The 25,976-nt window shown below is 51.3% G+C and overlaps 1 protein-coding gene across 1 annotated transcript in view; it reads right to left on the bottom strand.

Annotated features, from left to right (window-relative positions):
* Positions 1-4,113: 4,113 nt before the first annotated feature.
* Positions 4,114-25,976, bottom strand: part of LOC149457057 (rab GTPase-activating protein 1-like) — a gene marked incomplete at its 3' end in the record, with an annotated part of 62,228 nt that continues 40,365 nt past the window's right edge. Inside the window, exons 9-11 of the mRNA XM_089684125.1 lie at positions 25,698-25,800; positions 19,098-19,267; positions 4,114-4,288 (exon numbers count right to left, since the gene is read on the bottom strand). Of these exons, the coding sequence (XP_089540251.1) occupies positions 4,114-4,288; positions 19,098-19,267; positions 25,698-25,800 (448 nt within the window). The remainder of the gene's footprint in view (positions 4,289-19,097; positions 19,268-25,697; positions 25,801-25,976) is intronic.

Below are 25,976 nucleotides of genomic sequence, written 5' to 3'. Positions count from 1 at the left end.
TTGCATTTTGGGGAGGAGGGGGTTGTACTGTCCTTGCATTTTGGGGAGGAGGGGGTTGTACTGTCCTTGCATTTGGGGGAGGAGGGGGTTGTACTGTCCTGGCATTTTGGGGAGGAGGGGGTTGTACTGTCCTTGCATTTGGGGGAGGAGGGGGTTGTACTGTCCTTGCATTTGGGGGAGGGGGGGGTTGTACTGTCCTTGCATTTGGGGGAGGAGGGGGTTGTACTGTCCTTGCATTTGGGGGAGGAGGGGGTTGTACTGTCCTTGCATTTGGGGGAGGGGGGGTTGTACTGTCCTTGCATTTTGGGGAGGAGGGGGTTGTACTGTCCTTGCATTTGGGGGAGGAGGGGGTTGTACTGTCCTTGCATTTGGGGGAGGAGGGGGTTGTACTGTCCTTGCATTTGGGGGAAGAGGGGGGTTGTACTGTCCTTGCATTTTGGGGAGGAGGGGGTTGTACTGTCCTTGCATTTTGGGGAGGAGGGGGTTGTACTGTCCTTGCATTTGGGGGAGGAGGGGGTTGTACTGTCCTTGCATTTGGGGGAGGAGGGGGTTGTACTGTCCTTGCATTTGGGGGAGGAGGGGGTTGTACTGTCCTTGCATTTGGGGGAGGAGGGGGTTGTACTGTCCTTGCATTTGGGGGAGGAGGGGGTTGTACTGTCCTTGCATTTGGGGGAGGAGGGGGTTGTACTGTGCTGGCATTTGGGGGAGGAGGGGGTTGTACTGTCCTTGCATTTTGGGGAGGAGGGGGTTGTACTGTCCTTGCATTTTGGGGAGGAGGGGGTTGTACTGTCCTTGCATTTTGGGGAGGAGGGGGTTGTACTGTCCTTGCATTTGGGGGAGGGGGGGTTGTACGGTCCTTGCATTTGGGGGAGGAGGGGGTTGTACTGTCCTTGCATTTGGGGGAGGGGAGAGAATTTGTACTGTCCTGGCATTGGGGGGGGGGGGGGGGCGGGATTTGTACTGTCCTTCCAGCAGCTGCAAATAAATGACGAGCCTGGTGACGGTGTCACAGAGTAATAAAAATGTTTCTTTCATTTGAACAAGCTGCTTCACACAAACTATTTTCTTCCCCAACACAAGCTCCTGCTGTATAGACTAAAGCATCAGCAGCAATACAGGGTCTTCCCATCCTGTTTCCGAAACAAAATCCGAGTCAGGGTGAGATCCGCTCAGCCATTCACAAGAAACCTTGTATTGTAAAAATGCACACAAGGCTTCCTCCGACTGGATAAGAAAAGCTTGGGGAATGGCTGGAGGTGCAGTCCGTGAATATGGTCATGGGAGCTATGACCGGCTTAGACACGGACAGTGGCAGGGACAGGTTTGGACCCTACGAGTCTTCTGACTCCCGGTCTTCTGTGGATGGGTGAGATCTGTACAGATCTGACTATGGTAATAATGAATTGATGAAACCTCGCCACCTCAGCCAATTAGAGGAAGCCTTCATTCAGAAACGTACAAGGCTTCCTGTGAATGGTTGAACAGTGCGGTGTTTATTGGCATTCAATGTGTTTGCAACCCCTCCGAGTGATGTGCTTCCCTGTGCAGATGGAGACCGTCAGAGGGGTCATGCCAGAAATTACATACAGCTCTCTGGCCACTCCCAGAAGCCAGAGGTGTGATTTCTATATTGTCAGCTGGTCATTGATATGGGTGAGTTTAACCCCTTCCAATCCGGAAGCTTTCACCCCCCTTCCGGTCCAGACGCTTTCACCCCCCTTCCGGTCCAGACGCTTTCACCCCCCTTCCGGTCCAGACGCTTTCACCCCCCTTCCGGTCCAGACGCTTTCACCCCCCTTCCGGTCCGGACACTTTCACCCCCCTTCCAGTCCGGACACTTTCACCCCCTTCCGGTCCGGACACTTTCACCTCCTTCCAGTCCGGACACTTTCACCCCCCTTCCAGTCCGGACGCTTTCACCTCCTTCCAGTCCGGACACTTTCACCCCCTTCCGGTCCAGACGCTTTCACCTCCTTCCAGTCCGGACGCTTTCACCTCCTTCCAGTCCAGACACTTTCACCCCCTTCCAGTCCAGGCCAAATTTTCAGCTTTCAGCGCTATCACACTTTGAATGACAATTGTGCGGTCATGCAACACTGTACCCATATGAATTTTTTGCGCTTTGTTTGAGACAGATAAAACTTTATTTTGGTGGTATTTATTCACCAATGGGATTTAAATTTTTTTTTCACTATATAAATGAAAACGTCCAAACATTTTGAAAAAAAAATTGTTTTCTTATAAAATGTTGCAAATAATCTTTCTTCATAAATCTTGGCCAATATGTATTCATCTATCTTTTTAGTAAAACATAATACCCCGAATTAGTTTATAACCAAAAATTATAATTTTTCAAAAATGTATTTTACATTTTTATTTTATTTTTTTATATTATTATTTATGGTTTTTTTTAACATACTGTCACCCTAGCAGTACAGTGTCACCATAGTGACACTGTACTACTTGTGGGGGGTGATGAAGATTTTTTTTTTTTTTTTTACACTGATTGCTTTTACACCCATAAAGGCTGTAATAGCAATGATTTCTCCTCCTCTCTGGCTGCATTCCTGCAGCCAATGAGAAATACAGCGAGAGCTGTGATTGGTCACAGCTTGTCACATGGTACAAGGCTATTGTGAATAGCCCTGTACCATGTGATCTCTGTGATCATTCATATTTCACACGTAGTAAGCAATGATGTCAGGAAGTGACATCTTGTGTACTACTATTCATGTGATCACTGATTTGCCAATCAGCGATCACATGAATCAGGACCTCACACAGAAGCACCGTACAGCGATTGGTGTTCAGACACAGCGGGCACTGGATCGCAATGCTGCGCGCTTCCAGGCAGCGCGCACAGGCAGTTAATGCGGGGGCCGTTTATGAATGGCAACCAGCTCCTGCACTGCTCCGTCCAGCCGTTTATGTACATGGGCCGGACAGGAAGTGGTTAAAGTGCCTCTGAATAAGCCCAAATAAAGTTCAACTGTTCTAGGTCTTTCCTGACATTTTCTTAGTCGCATCCTACAGCAAAAGCCATGGTCCGCAGAGAGCTTCCAAAGCATCAGAGGGATCTCATTGTTGCATCAGTCAGGAGAAGGGTGCAAAAGAATTTACAAGGCATTAGATATACAATGGAACACGGTGAAGACAGTCATCATCAAGTGGAGAAAATATGGTGCAACAGTGACATCACCAACAGTGACATCACCAAGAACTGGACGTCCCTCCAAAATGGATGAAAAGACGAGAAGAAAACTGGTCTGGGAGGCTGCCTAGAGGCCTACAGCAACATGAAAGAAGCTGCAGGAATATCTGGCAAGTCCTGGCTGTGTGGTACATGTGACAACAATCTCCCGTATTCTTCATATGTCTGGGCTATGGGGTAGAATGGCAAGACGGAAGACTTTTCTAACAAAGAAAAACATCCAAATCCGGCTAAATTTGTCAAAAACACATCTGAAGTCTCCCAAAAGCATGTGGGAAAATGTGTTCTGGTCTGATGGAACCAAGGGTGAACTTTTTGGCCATAATTCCCAAAAATATGTTTGGCGCAAAAACAACATTGCACATCACCAAAAGAACACCATACCCACCGTGAAGCATGGTGGTGGCAGCATCATGCTTTGGGGTCCTAAGGAGCACGCACAGGCAGGGAATGCGGGAGGATGTTTATAAACGGCCACCCGCTCCTGCACTGCTCCCATCGGGCCGTTTATGTACGTGAGCCGGACGGGAAGTGGTTAGTTACAAATTACAGGAGCGTCACAAACTTGGAATGCAATTATTTCTTACAATTTTGAGAAGGTGGTAATAATTTTTTTCCAGTCCATTTTTCAGATTTGGCTTTTTGTTTCTCCGCATTTTTGTGTCATACCAATACAAACAAAAAAAATAAACATGAGAATGCCGAAACATTTGTCATTGCAACGATCTTCTGGGTGAAGTGGTGCCGGGGGGGGGGGGGGGGGGGAGACAAGATTTTTGGCCTTGACTGCATGAAATAATAGACTTGATCCAAAAGGTTTTTCCAATGAAGCATAGATCGATTTATCATTTATAGTTTAAAACATTTCATTCTTTTGTTATAGTTACAAAGTTGTACCTTACCTTCCTCCTCGTCATCCTCTGGAGGGGATGGTATGTTGGACCCCTGAGGGCCACAATGTGAGAGACGGATAGAAGGACTAGCGGTGGTTTTCCTCCTCTCTTTCTCCGATTCGCTTTCTAAGCAGATGACTTCATAGAACGTATCGCAGCTGCTCTTCCTCTCTTTCTTCTCAATCTGTAACAGGTAAAGTATATGCTGACGTTAGAAGATGGAAGCGCTTTCCTGGAACATTCAGTCTGGGTTCACAACATACAAAGCCATCCACAACACTGCCCCTAGCTACATCACCAACCTCATATCTGCAGATATCGCCCGCTCTGCTCCTCCGAAGACATCGTCCTCTCTAGCTCCCTCATCACCTCCTCCCACGCTCTCCTCCAGGACTTCTACAGAGCTTCTCCCATCCTCTGGAACTCCCTACCACAGTATGTCCGGTCAGCCCCCACCCTGTCTGCCTTTAGGCGATCTTTGAAAACTCAGTAAGACATGTAAAGTCAAGCATCAAGGGATCTATCTTTTGGCTCTGATGAAGAGGGGACTCCCCTCGAAACGTGTAAGCCGAATTGATCCAGGTGGCATCTTACCAAGCTATGGAACATGTGCAGTTGACCCGCCAACATTGTCTTTGGATGATTTTGGTGAGCTTGTGTTTCACAGTTGTTAGGGAGTATACATCTATTCTGCTTTTACCAATAAATGGTTTACAAAGCGAACACGCTGGTGCGCCATCTTTTTTTGCTTTTGTAGTATTACGAACTGTAGCTCTGTTGGAGTTGTATGTGCAGCAAGGTGAAGGTGAACAGTGGACATCCTTCACAGTTACAGCCAACGCGCCAGAAGAACAACATCACAGCTGCCTGCGGTGGGTGGACATGGCCTGGTGGACCCCCCAAACCCCTCTTTCCCAACCATGTACACCCGTGGACATGGAATGTGATGTAGGGCACCTTACAGATCCCTCATCCAAGCAGCTGTGATGACGTCATGGCCTCTACAACTATGGTCTTCTCAGCACTGAAGTCATAAAAATTATTTTTAAAAAAACATGCTTTTTTTATGGCACAAAGGGAACTTTGTGGCAAAAATAAAGGAGTTTAACTTACATGTAGTACCTTGTCCCATGCACCCTAACACACTAGCTGTGATGTTGGGCAGAGCACCTCCCCCCTTTGGCGCATGGCTGCCCGACACCACAGCTATGAAGAAGATAGTTGTCTTGTAGCATTCATCTCCAGCTCCCAGCACTTGTCCGAGAAAGGCACCAACACGATGAGCACAGAAGGAAGTGATTGTGTTTCAGCCTCCCATCTCTTGTGCTGGTACCTGACTCAGGCAATTGCTGAGAGCCAATGACAGGCCTCGGCGCACGGCTGCTCAAAACGGAAGCTATAAAGGAGACGGCTGCCTTGAAGCATCTATCTCCAGCTTCCAGCACTTACTGAAAGAAGGCACAAGCACAATAAAAGGAGAGGGAGGTCATGTGTGTCACCCTCATCTCCCTCTGAATTCCTTGTGTTGGTACATGACTTGGGGCCAAAAGACAGGTCTAGGTACATGGCCCCTCAACACAACACATATCAAGGGGACAGCTGCACTTTCAAGAGGAAGGCACCAGCACAACGAATGCAGAGGGAGGTGATGTGTGTCAGCCTCACTTCCCCCTAAATTCCTTGTGTTGGTACACGGCTTTGCCAAGGGCTGGGAGCTGGAGACAGGCCTTGGTAGAGGGCTTCTCGACACCGGAGGAGGCCATGGCAGAGGGCTGCTCGACACCGGAGGAGGCCTTGGCAGAGGGCTGCTCGACACCGGAGGAGGCCTTGGCAGAGGGCTGCTCGACACCGGAGGAGGCCTTGGCAGAGGGCTGCTCGACACCGGAGGAGGCCTTGGCAGAGGGCTGCTCGACACCGGAGGAGGCCTTGGCAGAGGGCTGCTCGACACCGGAGGAGGCCTTGGCAGAGGGCTGCTCGACACCGGAGGAGGCCTTGGCAGAGGGCTGCTCGACACCGGAGGAGGCCTTGGCAGAGGGCTGCTCGACACCGGAGGAGGCCTTGGCAGAGGGCTGCTCGACACCGGAGGAGGCCTTGGCAGAGGGCTGCTCGACACCGGAGGAGGCCTTGGCAGAGGGCTGCTCGACACCGGAGGAGGCCTTGGCAGAGGGCTGCTCGACACCGGAGGAGGCCTTGGCAGAGGGCTGCTCGACACCGGAGGAGGCCTTGGCAGAGGGCTGCTCGACACCGGAGGAGGCCTTGGCAGAGGGCTGCTCGACACCGGAGGAGGCCTTGGCAGAGGGCTGCTCCACACCGGAGGAGGCCTTGGCAGAGGGCTGCTCCACACCGGAGGAGGCCTTGGCAGAGGGCTGCTCGACACCGGAGGAGGCCTTGGCAGAGGGCTGCTCGACACCGGAGGAGGCCTTGGCAGAGGGCTGCTCGACACCGGAGGAGGCCTTGGCAGAGGGCTGCTCCACACCGGAGGAGGCCTTGGCAGAGGGCTGCTCCACACCGGAGGAGGCCTTGGCAGAGGGCTGCTCCACACCGGAGGAGGCCTTGGCAGAGGGCTGCTCCACACCGGAGGAGGCCTTGGCAGAGGGCTGCTCCACACCGGAGGAGGCCTTGGCAGAGGGCTGCTCCACACCGGAGGAGGCCTTGGCAGAGGGCTGCTCCACACCGGAGGAGGCCTTGGCAGAGGGCTGCTCCACACCGGAGGAGGCCTTGGCAGAGGGCTGCTCCACACCGGAGGAGGCCTTGGCAGAGGGCTGCTCCACACCGGAGGAGGCCTTGGCAGAGGGCTGCTCCACACCGGAGGAGGCCTTGGCAGAGGGCTGCTCCACACCGGAGGAGGCCTTGGCAGAGGGCTGCTCCACACCGGAGGAGGCCTTGGCAGAGGGCTGCTCCACACCGGAGGAGGCCTTGGCAGAGGGCTGCTCCACACCGGAGGAGGCCTTGGCAGAGGGCTGCTCCACACCGGAGGAGGCCTTGGCAGAGGGCTGCTCCACACCGGAGGAGGCCTTGGCAGAGGGCTGCTCCACACCGGAGGAGGCCTTGGCAGAGGGCTGCTCAACACTGGAGGAGGCCTTGGCAGAGGGCTGCTCAACACTGGAGGAGGTGGCTGCTTTATAGCATCTGCCTCCGGCTCCCAGCACTTGTCCAAAAAAAAGCACCAGCATGACGAATGCAGAAATACGTGATGTTTGTCAGCTTCCCATTCCTATGCATTTCTTTACTTGAGAAAGTGCTGGGAGCTGGAGACAGGCCTTGGTGCATGACCGCACAACACTGAAGCGATCAAGAAGATGGCTGCCTTCGAGGAGACGGCTGCTATCGAGGAGATGGTTGTTTTATAGCATCCGGCTCCAGCTCCCAGCATCTGCCCAGGGAAGGAAGGTGCTGGGATGTCTCCAACTTCCATTCCATGTGTTGGTACATGGCTTGGGCAAGAACTGGGAGCCGGAAAAAGGCCTTGGCACATGGCAGCACAACACTTCAGCTATCGAGGAGATGCTTGCTTTATAGCATCCGGCTCCAGCTCCCGGCACCTGCCCAGGAAAGGCAGGTGCTGGGATGTCTCAGACTTTCAGCACATTCTGGAGGAAGGCACCAGCATGATAAATGCAGAGGGAGGTGATGTGTGTCAGCCTCACCTCTCTCTGAATTCCTTGTGTTGGTACATGGCTTGGGTAAGAACTGGGAGCCGGAGACTGGCCTTGGCACATGGCAGCTCAACATTTCAGCTATCGAGTAGATGGTCGCTTTATAGCATCCGGCTCCAGCTCCCGGCACCTGCCCAGGGAAGGAAGGTGCTGGGATGTCTCCAACTTCCATTTCCTGTGCTGGTACATGGCTTGCACAAGAATTGGGAGCCGGAGACTGGCCTAGGCACATGGCAGCTCAACACTTCAGCTATCGAGATGATTGCTTTATAGCATCCGGCTCCAGCTCCTGGCACCTGCCCAGGAAAGGCATCAGCAAGATGATTACAGAGGAAGGTGATGTCCGTCAACCCCCCCCCCCCCCACACACACACACATTTCTTGTGTTGGTACATGGCTTGGGCAAGAACTGGGAGCCGGAGACAGGCCTTAACACATGGCAGTTCAACACTTCAGCTATCGAGGAGATGGTTGCTTTATAACATCCGGCTCCAGCTCCCGGCACCCGCCCAGAGAAGGCACCAGCAAGATGATTACAGAGGAAGGTGATGTCCATCAGCCCCCCCTCACATTTCGTGTGTTGGTACATGGCTTGGACAAGAACTGGGAGCCGGAGACAGGCCTTGGCACATGGCATCTCAACACTTCAGCTATCGAGGAGATGGTTGCTTTATAACATCCGGCTCCAGCTCCTGGCACCTGCCCAGAGAAGGTGCCAGCAAGATGATTACAGGAGGAAGGTGATGTCCATCAGCCCCCCCTCGCATTTCTTGTGTTGGTACATGGCTTGGGCAAGAACTGGGAGCCGGAGACAGGACTTGGTACATGGCAGCTCAACACTTCAGCTATCGAGGAGATGGTTGCTTTATAGCATCTGGTTCCAGCTCCCGGCACCTGCCCAGGGAAGGCAGGTGCTGGGATGTCTGCAACTTCAAGAACTTTCTGGAGGAAGGCACCAGCATGACAAATGCAGAGGGAGGTGATGTGTGGCAGCCTCACCTCTCTCTAAATTCCTTGTATTGGTACATGGCTTTGGCAAGAACTGGGAGCCGGAGACAGGCCTTGGCATATGGCAGCTCAACACTTCAGCTATCGAAGAAATAGTAGACGAATGCAGAAATAAGTGATGTTTGTCAGCTTCCCATTCCTCTGCGTTTCTCGTGCTGCTACTTTACTTGAGAAAGTGCTGGGAGCTGGAGACAAGCCTTGGTGCATGACCGCCCAACACTGAAGCTATCAAGAAGAGGGCTGCCTTCGAGGAGAAGCTGCTATGGAGGAGATGGTTGTTTTTGTTCCATTCCTTGTATTGGTACATGGCTTGGGCAAGAAGTGGGAGCTGGAGACTGGCCTTGGCACATGGCAGCTTAACACTTCAGCTACCAAGGAGATGGTTGCTTTATAGCATATGGCTCCAGCTCCCAGCACCTGCCCAGGGAAGGCACCAGCAAGATGATTACAGAGAAAAGTGATGTCCATCAGCCCCCCCATTTCTTGTGTTGGTACATGGCTTGGGCAAGAACTGGTAGCCGGAGACAGGCCTTGGCACATGGCATCTCAACACTTCAGCTACCGAGGAGATGGTTGCTTTACAGCATCCGGCTCCAGCTCCCGGCACCCGCCCAGAGAAGGCACCAGCAAGATGATTACAGAGGAAGGTGATGTCTGTCAGGCACATTTTTTGTGTTGGTACTTGACTGGGCAAGTGCTGGGAGCCGGAGAAAGGGACTACAAAGCAAAGCAGCTGTCTCCTTGCTAGCTGCAGTGTCATGCCAAGGGGGAACACCCTGTCCAACATTGCAGCTAGAGTCTTAGGTCATCCCCCTTGGCCATGTACCAATGAAGGAAGGGGGGGGGGGGGTCCTGTGACATTGCAGCCAGTGTTTTTAGGACACTTCGAAAGGTGGACAACTCTGCCTCCTCAGGAAGTAAATCATGTAAATAAATTGTGATAATTCTTTAAACAGCTAATTACTAGAAGCATGAAAACCAGCAAGCAAAAACGGTCACCCCCAACAGAATTCATGCCTTTAAGCACCGTATAGGTTAATTCCGATTTCCATTTCTTGCGCTGGCCTATGCGGGGCCGACACAGCAGGTGGGCTGCTGCGAAAATACAAGCAGATTAATTAAACAACAGCAATGTGCAGCGAGCCGCCAGAGTCTAATGGAAAGGTCGGCCAAGCGAAGGGGGGGCTTTGGAATCGCGGTAAAGACCCGGTATAAATGAATAAAGATGAACTTCAAACATACACCACGATGAGTGTTCTGCCACAAAAAAAGAACATAAAAAGGCACTGAAATGCATGAACACGAAGCTAGAAGCGTATCACTGAAAGGTGATTGAACGGTGTTCAAATGACTCGTCTTTAGCAAGCTGTTCCCAAGCTGATAAAATGAAAACAATAAGGAATCCGGAAAACCTCAGAAAAACCTTTTGTCTGGCGGATCGGAGCAAACTGGAGCACGAGCCGCTCTGGTGTGACCTTGGTAATGTGAAGTGCACATGAGGATGCCTTCAGTGCATGCGCGGCTGGCCTGCTTTCCTTTATTTCTCGCTGCAGAATGCTATACCAATCACCAAATACCGCCTCTCGGTGTTCCTCAATGCGGTTTCATTTAAAAAAAAAAATAAAATGTATTGAATTTTAGCTCCGGGCACAAAATAAGCTCCTAACAGCTACTTATGAACATTTCTTTTTTTCTGGACGAAGAAAGTCTAGAAGCGTTTCTGGAGCTTCAGCTTCTAGCAGAAAAAAAAAAAAAAGCCTTTTTCATGTTTTTGGGAGCGATTTGTCCACAGAAACGCTGAACACTACTAAAGGCTGCAAACTGCTGCTAAGAGCCGGTTTCCAATGTTTTTTACAGGATAAGTTCACCTTTGGGAACATGTTACATGTCCCTCCCTCTGATAGATATTAAGGGGAGACGTCTCCCCGCATGTTCTGTCAGATTTGAAAGCAGCGCAGCCAGGCTCCTTCACGGACTTCTGTGAATGAATGAACTAGAAATCCCGACAGCCTTAGCGGCTGTGGCCTTGTAGTTTTCCATGAACTACCACGGGGCTGTGGAGCTCTGTGGTAGTTCAACAAAGCTACCTGTCAGAATATTTGCTTGGCCATACATCCCTGTACACCCCCGTACATCCCCTACACCCAGTACATCCCCTACGCCCCATACATCCCCTACGCCCAGTACATCCCCTACGCCCCGTACATCCAGTACATCCCGTACACCCCGTACGGCCCATACATCCCGTACACTCCAGTACGCCCCGTACACTCCAGTACGCCCCGTACACTCCAGTACGCCCCGTACACTCCAGTACGCCCCGTACACCCCCTTACATCCCCTACATCCCGTACGCCCCGTACACTCCCGTACACCCCCTTACATCCCGTACACTCCAGTACGCCCCGTACACTCCAGTACGCCCCGTACACTCCAGTACGCCCCGTACACTCTAGTACGCCCCTTACATCCCGTACACCCCCTTACATCCCCTACATCCAGTACATCCCGTACGCCCCGTACATCCCGTACGCCCCGTACGCCCCGTACGTCCAGTACGCCCCGTACGTCCAGTACGCCCCGTACGTCCAGTACGCCCCGTACGTCCAGTACGCCCCGTACGTCCAGTACGCCCCGTACCTCCAGTACGCCCCGTACCTCCAGTACGCCCCGTACATCCAGTACGCCCCGTACATCCAGTACGCCCCGTACACTCCCGTACGCCCCGTACATCCCGTACGCCCCGTACGCCCCGTACACTCCCGTACGCCCCGTACACTCCCGTACGCCCCGTACACTCCCGTACGCCCCGTACACTCCCGTACGCCCCGTACACTCCCGTACGCCCCGTACACTCCCGTACGCCCCGTACACTCCCGTACACTCCCGTACACCCCCGTACGCCCCGTACACCCCCGTACGCCCCGTACGCCCCGTACACTCCCGTACGCCCCGTACACTCCCGTACACTCCCGTACGCCCCGTACACTCCCGTACGCCCCGTACACTCCCGTACACTCCCGTACGCCCCGTACACTCCCGTACACTCCCGTACGCCCCATACGTACGCCCCATACATCCCGTACGCCCCGTACGCCCCATACATCCCGTACGCCCCGTACATCCCGTACGCCCCGTACATCCCGTACCTCCCGTACGCCCCGTACATCCAGTACGCCCCGTACACTCCCGTACACCCCCTTACATCCCGTACGCCCCATACGTACGCCCCGTACACTCCAGTACGCCCCGTACACTCCAGTACGCCCCGTACACTCCAGTACGCCCCGTACACTCCAGTACGCCCCGTACACTCCAGTACGCCCCGTACACTCCCGTACGCCCCGTACATCCAGTACGCCCCGTACATCCAGTACGCCCCGTACATCCAGTACGCCCCGTACACTCCCGTACGCCCCGTACACTCCCGTACACCCCCTTACATCCCGTACACCCCCGTACGCCCCATACGTACGCCCCGTACACTCCCGTACGCCCCGTACACTCCCGTACGCCCCGTACACTCCCGTACGCCCCGTACGCCCCGTACACTCCCGTACACTCCCGTACGCCCCATACATCCCGTACACTCCCGTACGCCCCATACGTACGCCCCATACATCCCGTACATCCCGTACGTCCCGTATGTCCCGTACACTCCAGTACGCCCCGTACACTCCAGTACGCCCCGTACACTCCAGTACGCCCCGTACACTCCAGTACGCCCCGTACACTCCCATACGCCCCATACGTACGCCCCATACATCCCGTACACTCCAGTACGCCCCGTACACTCCAGTACGCCCCGTACACTCCAGTACGCCCCGTACACTCCAGTACGCCCCGTACACTCCAGTACGCCCCGTACACTCCAGTACGCCCCGTACACTCCAGTACGCCCCGTACACTCCAGTACGCCCTTATATCCCGTACACTCCAGTACGCCCCGTACACTCCAGTACGCCCCGTACACTCCAGTACGCCCCGTACACTCCAGTACGCCCCGTACACTCCAGTACACCCCCTTACATCCCCTACATCCAGTACATCCCGTACATCCAGTACATCCCGTACGCCCCGTACATCCCGTACGCCCCATACATCCCGTACGCCCCATACATCCCGTACGCCCCATACATCCCGTACGCCCCAGTACACCCCGTACGCCCCAGTACACCCCGTACGCCCCAGTACACCCCGTACGCCCCAGTACACCCCGTACGCCCCAGTACACCCCGTACACCCCAGTACACCCCGTACACTCCAGTACACCCCGTACACTCCAGTACACCCCGTACACTCCGTACACTCCAGTACACCCCGTACACTCCAGTACACCCCCTTATATCCCGTACACCCCCTTATATCCCGTACACCCCCTTATATCCCGTACACCCCCTTATATCCCGTACACCCCCTTGCATCCCGTACACCCCCTTACATCCCGAACACCCCCTTGCATCCCGTACACCCCCTTGCATCCCGTACACCCCCTTGCATCCCGTACACCCCCTTGCATCCCGTACACCCCCTTGCATCCCGTACACCCCCTTGCATCCCGTACACCCCCTTGCATCCCGTACACCCCCTTACATCCCGAACACCCCCTTACATCCCGAACACCCCCTTACATCCCGAACACCCCCTTACATCCCGAACACTCCATACAACCCCGTACACCCCATACATCCAGTACATCCCATACACTCCCATACATCCCAGCTCTGTGGTAGTTCATCAAAGTTTCCCGTCAGAATATTTGCTTGGCCGTACATCCTGTACACCCCATACATCTCCATACATCCTGTACACCCCATATACCCCCTACATCCTGTACACCCCATACATCTCCATACATCCTGTACACCCCATATACCCCCTACATCCTGTACAACCCATACATCTCCATACATCCTGTACACCCCATATACCCCCTACATCCTGTACACCCCATACATCTCCATACATCCTGTACACCCCATATACCCCCTACATCCTGTACACCCCATATACCCCTACATCCTGTACACCCCATACACCCCCATACATCCCGTACACCCCCCTACACCACCTATGGCAAGCAGATATTCTGACAGGTCTGCAGGAGACCTGCCTGGCATCAGCGATCTACTAATCTCTGGTGCAATGCTTTCCAGGCTCCTGCAGACAAAAATAATAAACGCACATTTTTTTACCTGCAAAAAAACGTGCATTTATTATTTTTGTCTAACAGGTGAACTTATCCTTTAAGCTGGTTGGTAAAGTGTTACTAAACCCACAACAGGATGTGCAGTAAAGCATGCTTGTTATACTCACTGTGGAACCTAAGAGGTTAAATTCTCCACATTGCGTAAAAAGAATGTTTGATTCTGTCTTCTCTGGTCCTCCCCTTGTTCCATTGTCCAACCGATCAGTTCTCTGCCTATCCCTCCACTGGCTTCCACTAACTCAAAGTATAAAATTCTAAATACTAACCACAACATACAAATCCATCCACAACACTGCCCCTAGCTACATCACCAACCTCATCCGCAGATACCACCCAAATCGTCTGCTCCACCCCTCCCAAGATAGTTAAAGCAATTCTAAAGGTTCCTTTTATTTTGGAACATAAACAGGTCTATACTTACCTACTGTGTGAAGTGGTTTACACAGAGCAGCCCGGATCCTTCACTTCTCGGACCGAGCGCAGGCTCAACTGGCCCCTCGCTCCTGTCCGGTGCCCCCACTGCAAGCAGCGTGCTACGGGGCACTCGCTGCTCCATGTGTCCATTCACACATGGAGCTGCGACTTGGCCCTGCCCCCTCTCTCTCCTGATTGGCTGTGCTTGACAGCCAATGGCTCCCGCTTGCTGTCTCAGCCAATAAGGAGGCAGATACCCGGGAAAGCCGAGGCTGTTGTACACATCGCAGGATCGAGAGGAGGCTCAGGTAAGTATTGAGGGGCCTGGGTTGTGCAAAGAACAGGCGGTGTTTACCCCCAGCGACAGGTCCATAGAGAGGTAGGAACCTTCCGACAAGCAACCGCAGGACTACCATTTCTGCGATGCCACTGCCCTGCTGCTAGCGTGCTTTTTTTGGGTCGGTGGTGGGGGTGAGGGTTTAGGTATGGGATATGCAGCCATGTTCTACAAGTAACATGAAAAGCCATTCAAAAGGTGAACTTGACCTTTGTCATGCTATACTTTTTCTTTTTTATAAGCTGTTGACAGAAGGAGAGGTTAAAATGAATACTTTTCATTAAAGATTAAAGAGATACTAAAAGGTTCACTTTTCTTTTTGTTTTGGGAAAATAACAAACACGTTTTTATACTTACCTGCTCTGTGCAGTAGTTTTGCACAGAGCAGCCCCGATCCTCCTCTTCCCAGGGGTCCCCTGGCAGCGATCCTGGCACTTCCTTTATGTTGGCTGCCCCCATAACAAGCAGCTTGCTATGGGGGCACCCGAGCAGGCGCGTTTCTAAGCTGCTGCTCCATGTGTCCATTCACTTGCCTGATGAAGAGGTCCTGTGAGACTCCGAAATGTGCAGTGGTTTTGCACAGAGCAGCCTCGATCCTCCTCTTCCCGGGGGTCCCCTGACGGCGCTCCTGGCTCCCCCTTTTTGTCGGATGCCCCCACAACAAGCAGCTTGCCATGGGGGCACCCGAGCAGGCATGTTTCTAATCCACTGCTCCGTAAGTCCATTCACTTGCCTGATGAAGGGGTCCTCTGAGACTCTGAAACGTGCAGTGGTTTTACACAGAGCAGCCCTGATCCTCCTCTTCCCGTGGGTCCCCTGCTGGCGCTCCTGGCACTTCCTTTATGTTGGATGCCCCCATAACAAGCAGCTTGCTATGGGGGCACCCGAGCAGGCGCGTTTCTAAGCCGCTGCTCCATGTGTCCATTCACTTGCCTGATGAAGAGGTCCTGTGAGACTCCGAAACGTTGCCTTGCTGTAACTATGTGATCGTTCATTAAAACTTTTGGACCCATATTGATGATCCTCGGTGTGCTGGCGACATTTTCCCTCGCTGATTCTGTTCAGTTCCAGCCGATGGTCGCTGCAGCACCCACTTATACACACCGCCATTTTTAAACGCAGGAACGTGTGCGTTGGGATTGTACACTTGCATTCACACACAGAGCAGCAGCTTGCCCCCCCCCCCCCCCTCCTCATTGGCTGACTGGCTGTGATTGACAGGGCTCCCACTTGCTGCCTCAGCCAATGAGTGGGCAGAGACCCAGGACAGCCGAGCCTGTCATGCACATTGCTGGATCACGATGGGGCTCAGGGAAGTATTAGGGGAGGGGGGCTGGGGGCACTGGTGCACACAAAAGGTTTTTTACCTTCATTCATAGAATGCATGAAGGTAAAAAAACCTTGAGATTTTGCAACAACTTTAACTCCATGCAAATATAAAGAAACAAATAACACAGATCTGTATTCATTAACCCCTCGCCTACCGGACACTGTCACCCCCTTCCTGTCCAGGCCAATTTTCGGCTTTCAGCGCTGTCGCACTTTGAATGACAATTGCACGGTCATGCAACACTGTACCCATATGACATTTTTAGCAGATAGAGCTTTATTTTGGTGGTATTTAACCCCTCGCCTACAGGCCACTTATACCCCCTTCCTGCCAAGGCCAATTTCCAGCTTTCAATATAAAATTTTGTAAATAAGTGATTTTTCTCCTTTACTGACGTGCGCTAATGAGGCTGCACTGATGGACACTGATAGGTGGTACTGATGGGCATTGAAAGGCATCACTGATGGGCACTGAAAAGCAGCACTCATATATGGCACTGATAGGCAGCACTGACTGGCACTGTTAGGTGGCACTGACTGGCAGCACTGATAGGTGGCACTGACTGGCACTGTTAGGTGGCACTGACTGGCAGCACTGATAGGTGGCACTGACTGGCAGCACTGATAGGTGGCACTGACTGGCAGCTCAAATGGGAACTGATATGTGGCATTGATGTGCACTGGTAGGCACTGATATGTGGCACTGAAAGGCAGCTCAGCTGGGCACGGATATGTGGCATTGATGGGCACTGGTAGGCACTGAAATGTAGCATTGATGTGGCACAGATGGGCATTGGCAGGTGGCATGGATGAGCACTGACAGGTGGCACTGCTGGGGCTACACAAATCATCAGGGCACACTGCTCTGATGATCAGTGTACATGTCCCCTCTGAGGGATGCTGATTACCGGCTCTCCTCTGTCAGCGTGACAGCTCGTGAGGAGAGAAATGCAGATAACCGGCATTTCCCTGTTTACATGTGATCAGCTGTGATTGGACACAGCTGATCACATGACCGAGCCGACATCTTCGGCTCTTTCCGTTGATCGGTGATCCGCTGTGTCCGAGGGATACAGTGCACCACCGATCGCCATGCTGCGCGCTCCCGGAGCCGCGCATGCGCGGTTAGAATGGGAGGACGTCATATAACGTCCTCCCAGAATGAGAGAACCACCTTGCGCCCGTCATTGTACTATATGGCGGGCGGGAGGCGGTTAATCACCTCGGGCTGTTTTATTTTTTGATAAACAAACCAAAAGTTTTTCTCTCTTAGTTTCGGTTATAAAATTTTGTAAATGAGTGATTTTTCTCCTTCACTGATGTGCGCTAATGAGGCTGCAGTGATGGCCACCGATGAGGAGGCACTGATGGGCATTGACAGGCATCACTGGTGGGCACTGAAAGGCAGTACTCATATGCAGCACTGATAGGGAGCACGGACTGGCACTGATAGGTGGCACTGACAGAGTGGGAGGACGTCATACGACGTCCTCCCAGAACGAGAGAACCACCTTGCGCCCGTCATTTCCTTATATGGGAGGCGGCAGGCGGTTAATACGTCAATAATTGTTTGGTTTTTTTTTTTTAATTGTTTGTTTTTGTTTTTTTTAGTGCAAGTACCTGAATTTGGTATGGTGTCTACACAGGTACAGCAGAGCTCAGACAAACTGAGGGAGATTGAGCTCATGGGGACATTATGTAGTGCTGAAGTGGTCATATACTAATAGGGAGCAAGGTAACAGAAGGAGAGGGCTATGTGACAAAAAGAGAAGCTCATCAGCCTGCTCCCCTCACAGACAGGGTTGAACTGCATGACGGGGCTTTGTAAATGCAGAGCCATACAAAACAGTGTGCTGGAGCTGACAGGGGAGAAAACTGTATTGTTTACATACAGTTCTCTCCCCCGTCGGTAATACTCGGCGATCACCGGCCGGGACCCGGTGATTGACAGCCGAGGCCATGCAGAGCCATACAAAGCAGTGTGCTGGAGCTGACAGTTCTCTCCCCTGTCGGTAATACTCGGTGATCACCGGGTGCCGAGGAGTAACCACTGGCTGGGACCCGGTGACTGACAGCCGAGGCCATGCAGAGCCATACAAAGCAATGTGCTGGAGCAGACAAGGGAAGGGAACTGTTTTGTTTACATACAGTTCTCTCCCCTGTCGGTAATACTAGGCGATCACCGGGTGCCAGCGAGTAATCACCGGCCGGGACCAGGTGATTGACAGCTGAGGCCATACAAAGAAGTGTGTTGGAGCTGACAGTTCTCTCCCCTGTCGGTAATACTCGGTGATCACCGGGTGCCGAGGAGTAACCACTAGCTGAGACCCGGTGACTTACAGCCGAGGCCTTGCAGAGCCATACAAAGCAATGTGCTGGAGCAGACAAGGGAAGGGAACTGTATTGTTTACATACAGTTCTCTCCCCTGTCGGTAATACTAGGCGATCACCGGGTGCCAGCGAGTAATCACCGGCCGGGACCAGGTGATTGACAGCTGAGGCCATACAAAGAAGTGTGTTGGAGCTGACAGTTCTCTCCCCTGTCGGTAATACTCGGTGATCACCGGGTGCCGAGGAGTAACCACTGGCTGAGACCCGGTGACTGACAGCCGAGGCCATGCAGAGCCATACAAAGCAATGTGCTGGAGCAGACAAGGGAAGGGAACTGTATTGTTTACATACAGTTCTCTCCCCTGTCGGTAATACTAGGCGATCACCGGGTGCCGGTGAGAAATCACCGACCGGGACCAGGTGATTGACAGCCAAGACCGCGAATGGCAAAATGGGGAGAGTGTGCGCTCCCTACCTGGAAAAGCAAAATCACGTATATATACGTGATTTTGCGCACCCCTGCCGCCCTATAGCAGTATTTCTGCTATAGGGCGGCGGGAAAGCGGTTAAACTCTTCCCGACCACGCGATATCTATGGCGCGGACGTCCAGTTCCAGGAGGGTGCCTATAGGAGTCCTAGGACCACGCCCCAAGAGCGCGTAACATTTCATCCATTCGATATGAACATAAAGCTTTCCAGAACAATCACCTGTTTAAGTTTCAGGAAGAAGTTTTCTGTAGAACTTCTTTTGCTGAAGGGCCAGTACAGGCGTTCGCCGGCAGCGCAGACTCGCACTTTGGTCTCTATTAGGAATCGCACCGGCTCCTGCACTTCGGTGATGACCAGATCCACTGCAGTGGTCATGAAAAGAACTTTGTCTGTGGAGACAAATGAAAAAAAGAACGGCTGAATAACAAAAATAAAGGAGGAAATAATGACTGATAAAGGAATACAATGTAAAAGAACAAAGGAAACCGTTCTGGTTAGGATTCTGGATTGGATAGGAGGTCGATTTATTCTAAGGCTCATTTCGAAAATGTAAAGGGAGTAGAAGATGTGTAGTCTGAAACGAGCAAATCAGCCACCCCCAAGGGGCCCTGTACGCTGGGTCACCCCCTTAGCTAGCTGGGTGCCGAAAACCAGGCAGGGGCTCATCCTAGCCCCAAACTGTCCGTAGATCCGAAAGAAAAAAAAAAGAAGCTAGCTGCCCATGTTGATGCTTGGAATAGTAGTGAGCCAGTCAACAGTAGACAGGTTCAACCATGCTTGGGACAATCATAGATCTACAGTGGATATAAAGTCTTCACACCCCTGTTAAAATATCAGGTTTCTATGATTTAAAAAAAATGCGACAAAGATAAATCATTTCAGAACTTTCTCCACCTTTAATGTAACCTATAAACTGTACAACTCAGTTAAAAAACAAACTGAAATCTTTTAGGGAGGGGGAAGTAAACAAACTAAAATAATGTGGTTGCATAAGTGTACACACCCTCTTATAACTGGGGATGTAACTGTGTTCAGAATTAAGTAATCACATTCAAAATCATGTTACATAGGAGTCATTACACACCTGCCATCATTTAACCACTTCCAGTCCAGACGCTTTCACCCCCTTCCATTCCGGACGCTTTCACCCCCCTTCCAGTCCGGACGCTTTCACCCCCCTTCCAGTCCGGACGCTCTCACCCCCCCTTCCAGTCCGGACGCTCTCACCCCCCCTTCCAGTCCGGACGCTCTCACCCCCCCTTCCAGTCCGGACGCTCTCACCCCCCCCTTCCAGTCCGGACGCTCTCACCCCCCCCTTCCAGTCCGGACGCTCTCACCCCCCCTTCCAGTCCGGACGCTCTCACCCCCCCTTCCAGTCCGGACGCTCTCACCCCCCCCTTCCAGTCCGGACGCTCTCACCCCCCCCTTCCAGTCCGGACGCTCTCACCCCCCCTTCCAGTCCGGACGCTTTCACCCCCCTTCCAGTCCGGACGCTTTCACCCCCTTCCAGTCCGGACGCTCTCACCCCCCCTTCCAGTCCGGACGCTCTCACCCCCCCTTCCAGTCCGGACGCTCTCACCCCCCCTTCCAGTCCGGACGCTCTCACCCCCCCTTCCAGTCCGGACGCTCTCACCCCCCCTTCCAGTCCGGACACATGCACCCCCCTTCCAGTCCGGACACATGCACCCCCCTTCCAGTCCGGACACATGCACCCCCCTTCCAGTCCGGACGCTCTCACCCCCCCTTCCAGTCCGGACGCTTTCACCCCCCTTCCAGTCCAGACGCTTTCACCCCCCTTCCAGTCCAGACGCTTTCACCCCCCTTCCAGTCCAGACGCTTTCACCCCCCTTCCAGTCCAGACGCTTTCACCCCCCTTCCAGTCCAGACGCTCTCACCCCCCCCCCTTCCAGTCCGGACGCTCTCACCCCCCTTCCAGTCCGGACGCTCTCACCCCCCCCTTCCAGTCCGGACGCTCTCACCCCCCCCTTCCAGTCCGGACGCTCTCACCCCCCCTTCCAGTCCGGACACATGCACCCCCCTTCCAGTCCGGACGCTCTCACCCCCCCCTTCCAGTCCGAACGCTTTCACCCCCCTTCCAGTCCGGACGCTTTCACCCCCCTTCCAGTCCGGACGCTTTCACCCCCCTTCCTGCCCAGGCCAATTCTCAGCTTTCAGCGCTATCACACTTTGAATGACAATTGCGCGGTCATGCAACACTGCACCCATATGAATTTTTTAGCATTTTTTTTGAGACAGATAAAACTTTATTTTGGTGGTATTTATTCACCACTGGGATTTTTCTTGTTATATAAATGAAAAACTCCAAACATTTTGAAAAAAAAAAAAGTTTTTCTGATAAACATTTATTTTTTATTACAAATAAATTTTACAAATAAATAAACTTTCTTCATAAATCTTGGCCAAAACGTATTCAGCTTATTAGTTTATAGCCAAAAATTATAATTTTTTTAAAAACATTTTTACTTAATGGGTTTTTTTTTGTTTTTTTAACATACTGTCACCCTAGCAGTAGAGTTTTCTTTTTTTTACACTGATTGCTTTTAGACCCATAAAGGCTGTAAAAGCAATAATTTATCCTCATCTCTGGCTGCATTCATGCAGCCATTGAGAAATACTGTGAGAGTTGTGATTGGTCACAGCTTGTCACCTGGTACAAGGCTGTTGTGAATAGCCCTGTACCATGTGAACCCTGTGATCATTCAGATTTCACAAGTAGTAAGCAATGCTGTCAGGAAGTGTTATCTTGCCTCTACTATTCATATGATCACTGATTGGCCAATCAGTGATCACATGAATCGGGACCTAAGACAGAGGTCCCGTACAGCGATCGGTGTTCTGCTGTGTCCCAGGGAGCGCACACAGTCAGTTAATGCGGGGGCCGTTTATGTACATGGGCCAGACGGGAAGTGGTTAAACTGCCTCTGATTAAGCCAAAATAAAGTTCAGCTGTCCAAGTAGGTCTTTCCTGACATTTTCTTAGTCGCATCCTACAGCAAAAGCCATGGTCCACAGAGAGCTTCCAAAGCATCAGAGGGATCTCATTGTTAAAAGGTATCAGTTAGGAGAAGGGTACAAAAGAATTTTCAAGGCATTAGATATACCAAGGAACACAGTGAAGACAGTCATCATCAAGTGGAGAAAATATGGCGCAACAGTGACATCACCAACAGTGACATCACCAACAGAGACATCACCAAGAACTGGACGTCCCTCCAAAATGGATGAAAAGACGAGAAGAAAACTGGTCTGGGAGGCTTCCAAGAGGCCTACAGCAACATGAAAGGAGCTGCAGGAAAATTTGCAAGTACTGGCTGTGTAGTCCATGTGACAACGATCTCCCGTATTCTTCATATGTCTGGGCTATGGGGTAGAGTGGCAAGACGGAAGCCTTTTCTTCCGAAAAAAAACATCCAAGCCCGGCTAAATTTTGCAAAAATACATCTGAAGTCTCCCAAAAGCATGTAGGAAAATGTGTTCTGGTCTGATGGAACCAAGGGTGAACTTTGTGGTCATAACAAAAGATATGTTTGTCGCAAAAACAACACTGCACATCACCAAAAGAACACCATACCCACCGTGAAGCATGGTGGTGGCAGCATCATGCTTTGGGGCTGTTTTCCTTCAGCTGGAACTGGGGCCTTAGTCAAGGTAGAGGGAATTATGAACAGTTCCAAATACCGGTCAATATTGGCACAAAACCTTCAGGCTTCTGCTAGAAAGCTGAACATGAAGAGGAACTTCATCTTTCAGAATGACAACCACCCAAAGCATCCATCCAAATCCACAAAGGAATGGCTTCACCAGAGGAAGATGAAAGTTTTGGATTGGCCCAGCCAGAGCCCAGACCTGAACCCGATGGAAAATCTGTGGGGTGATCCGAAGAGGGCTGTGCACAGGAGATGCCTTCGCAATCTGACAGATTTGGAAGAGCGGGCAAATATTGCCAAGTCAGGATGTGCTGTGCTAATAGACTCCTCCCCAAAAAGACTGAGTGCTGGAATCACATCAAAAGGGGCTTCAACAAAGGATTAGTGTAAGGGTGTGCACACTTATGCAACCAGATTATTTTAGTTTTTTATTTTTACTTCCCTCCACCTAAAAGATTTCAGTTAGTTGTTCAGTTTATAGGTCACATAAAAAGGTGGAAAAAGTTCTGAAATGATTTATCATTGTCACATTTTAACAGGGGTGTGTAGACTTTTTATAGCCACTGTATACTCAAAGATAAAAAAAAAAAAACAACAACCCCCTCAAAAAAAAAATTAAAACACATTAAAAATAAAAAAACAGGCAGACTCAATGGACCACTCAGTCTTTTTCTGCTGTCACTTTTTCATGTTAAATCTTTTGTAAGTGAAGCTTTATTGTTCCAGACAAGCAACAAAAACTTTGCTTGAAATCTCCATTGTGTTGCTTATCTGCTACAAGAAAGCTTCAAGCAACCGTAAACATTTTTTTTTTAATAACAAAACATGTACTCACCTGCTCTGTGTAGTGGTTTTGCACAGAGCAGCCCTGATCCTCCTCTTCTGGGGTCCCCCGCTGGCCCAGGAGCTGCTTTCACTTGACCTATGGCCCTGATGTCAAGCCGCTTGCAATGGGGGCACTTGATCCCAAGGTGAGCTCTGTGTGTCCATTGACATAGACCAGGGGTGTCAAACTAGCGGCCCTCCAGCTGTTGCAAAACTACAAGTCCCATCATGCCTCTGCCTTTGGGAGTCACGCTTGTAACTGTCAATCTTGCAATGCCTCATGGGACTTGTAGTTTAACAACAGCTGGAGGGCCGCCAGTTTGACACCCGTGGATGATGCTGGACATCCTCCTGCCAGGAAATGAGGCGGGCCCTAATGAATGAAACGGGTGGGACCAGGGACAGTCAAGGCTGGGGAGGAAAGGGGTAGAATGGGTGTCAAACTGGCGGCCCTCAGTCTGTTGCAAAACTACAAGTCCCATCATGCCTCTGGGAGTCATGCTTGTAACTGTCAATCTTGCAATGCCTCATGGGACTTGTAGTTTGGCAACAGCTGGAGGGCCGCCAGTTTGACCCCCTTGACAAAGCATGGCTTGGCCTCTCCCCCCATTGCTCTCCTGCACAGCGCTGGATCGAGTTCAGGCTTTGGTAAGTATACAGGGGGCAGCGGGGGAGGGAAGGAGGGATCGTTGCTATTACCCTCCCCACCTTCCGGCTGTCCCCAGCATCCTCCTCAGTCCTGCTCAAACAAACAGTCATGGACCCGGTTAGTCTACTCATTTCCTGTAAGCCCACTTGGGTTGTCATGATACTCACAGTACGACAATGGTCATCAGAATACATGTCTAATGATTTAATATTTTGGCAACATCTCTCTAAGGGGGGCAATTCCTCTTCTGTATCCATGTCTGGTAGACTTAACCAACAGGTTTACTGATAACTTCTGAAGCTTCAATGCTGCTTGAGAGCCACTGGAACTCCTACGCCCACCCCTCTCCCTCCATCTGCCCATTCACAGAAGCCTTTGTATGATGTAAACTCATTCACAAAATACAAAGGCATCTGTGAATGGACAGCAGAGGGGAGGGAAGGGGCGGGCATAGCTACTCTATGTGCTTTTCTCCTCTCACAGCCAGAGTGTGTCCTCCGGGAGTGTAATCAACCTGCCACTCTCACCTATCATTATAAGGAATAGTGATGAGTCCAGGAGGTGACATGCACCTAATTGGACTTAACTTGTAGTGTGACTGCACTTTTTGCAAAGTTGCTGAATTCCTGGAATTCAGCTTTAAGGACCAGTTATTTATTTCAGGTACTTATATAGCGCCATCCGTTTACACAGCGCTTTACATATATATTGTACATTCACGTCAGTCCCTAACCCTCAAGGGGTGTACAATCTAAGGTCCCTAACTCACATTCATACATACACATACTAGGGACAATTTAAACAGGATCCAATTAACCTACCAGCATGTCTTTGGAGTGTGGGAGGAAACCAGAGTACCCAGAGGAAACCCACACAGGCACAGGAGAACATGCAAACTGCAGGCAGGTGGTGCTGTGGTTGGGATATGTTCACACTCCATGAGTTTCGGTTGCTTTTTTTCTGCATCCAAAACGCACAGAAAGTCGGTGATATGGTTGTCAATCACATCAGTGCTTGCAGTTCCAGTGCGTTCCGGTTGCAGAAAAAAAAGCAGAACAGGCTGCAGTTTTTTCTGCACAGAACTGTACTGGAACGTGGTAAAAACGCACCAAAAACACACGTCCCTATTTAAACTGAAGAAAAAGAGAGGGGGAAAAATGAACTGGAATGTATAAAAAACTAACCGGAACGCGCCAAAAAAGTGTAAAAAATGTGTATGCAAAAACGCATCCAAACTGCGTTTCTATAGTGTGAACCGGCCCTAAGGAACGGTTCACACTAGATGCAGTTCAGTGCACTTTTTTTCTGCATCAAAAATGAATGCACAGCATTTTCCATGTATTCCAATGGCCCTAGTTTACACCACTGCAGTCAGTTTCTGGAGCAGAAAAGAAAAGTAGAACATGCTGCACTTTTTCTGCACAGAACCGTACTGGAGCATAGAAAAATGCACCGGAACTGCATGTGGTGGGAACTGTGAGCAAAAACGTACCCGGAATGCATCTGGAGTGCGTTTTTAGGGCGGGAACCGGCCCTATGGGAAATATTCCAAAGGAGGTCTCAAAAGATTAAAAAAGTGTGACAATTTGGGCACCAATTTCCAATACAAACCAATGAGGAACGCCTTGACACAGTCATATGATTGCAGCGTTGTAATGATATCTCTTATTGAAGTACCTTTTGGAGTTTCTTCGTTGACAGCCTGGAAATGTGGAGATTTGGTGTTCCAACTCCCTGTGATTATATAAGACTTCCCATCTGAGCTCTTACCCATGGATTCCTAAAGAAACAAAATTGCCCTTTAAATGACCGGAATATTTTAGTTTGCAAACTCTTTAAAGACAGAGAGCGGATACAGCGAATGCGGGGTCCGGGGAAAGCGGATACAGCGAATGCGGGGTCCGGGGAAAGCGGATACAGCGAATGCGGGGTCCGGGGAGAGCGGATACAGCGAAT

Source organism: Staurois parvus, unplaced genomic scaffold, assembly GCF_062004578.1.
Source record: "Staurois parvus isolate SC_StPar_1 unplaced genomic scaffold, SC_StPar_1.0 ptg000337l, whole genome shotgun sequence".
In the NCBI taxonomy this organism is placed as follows: domain Eukaryota; kingdom Metazoa; phylum Chordata; class Amphibia; order Anura; family Ranidae; genus Staurois; species Staurois parvus.
Note: the sequence above shows the minus strand (reverse complement) of the source record. Positions and strands in the feature narration are given on the sequence as shown.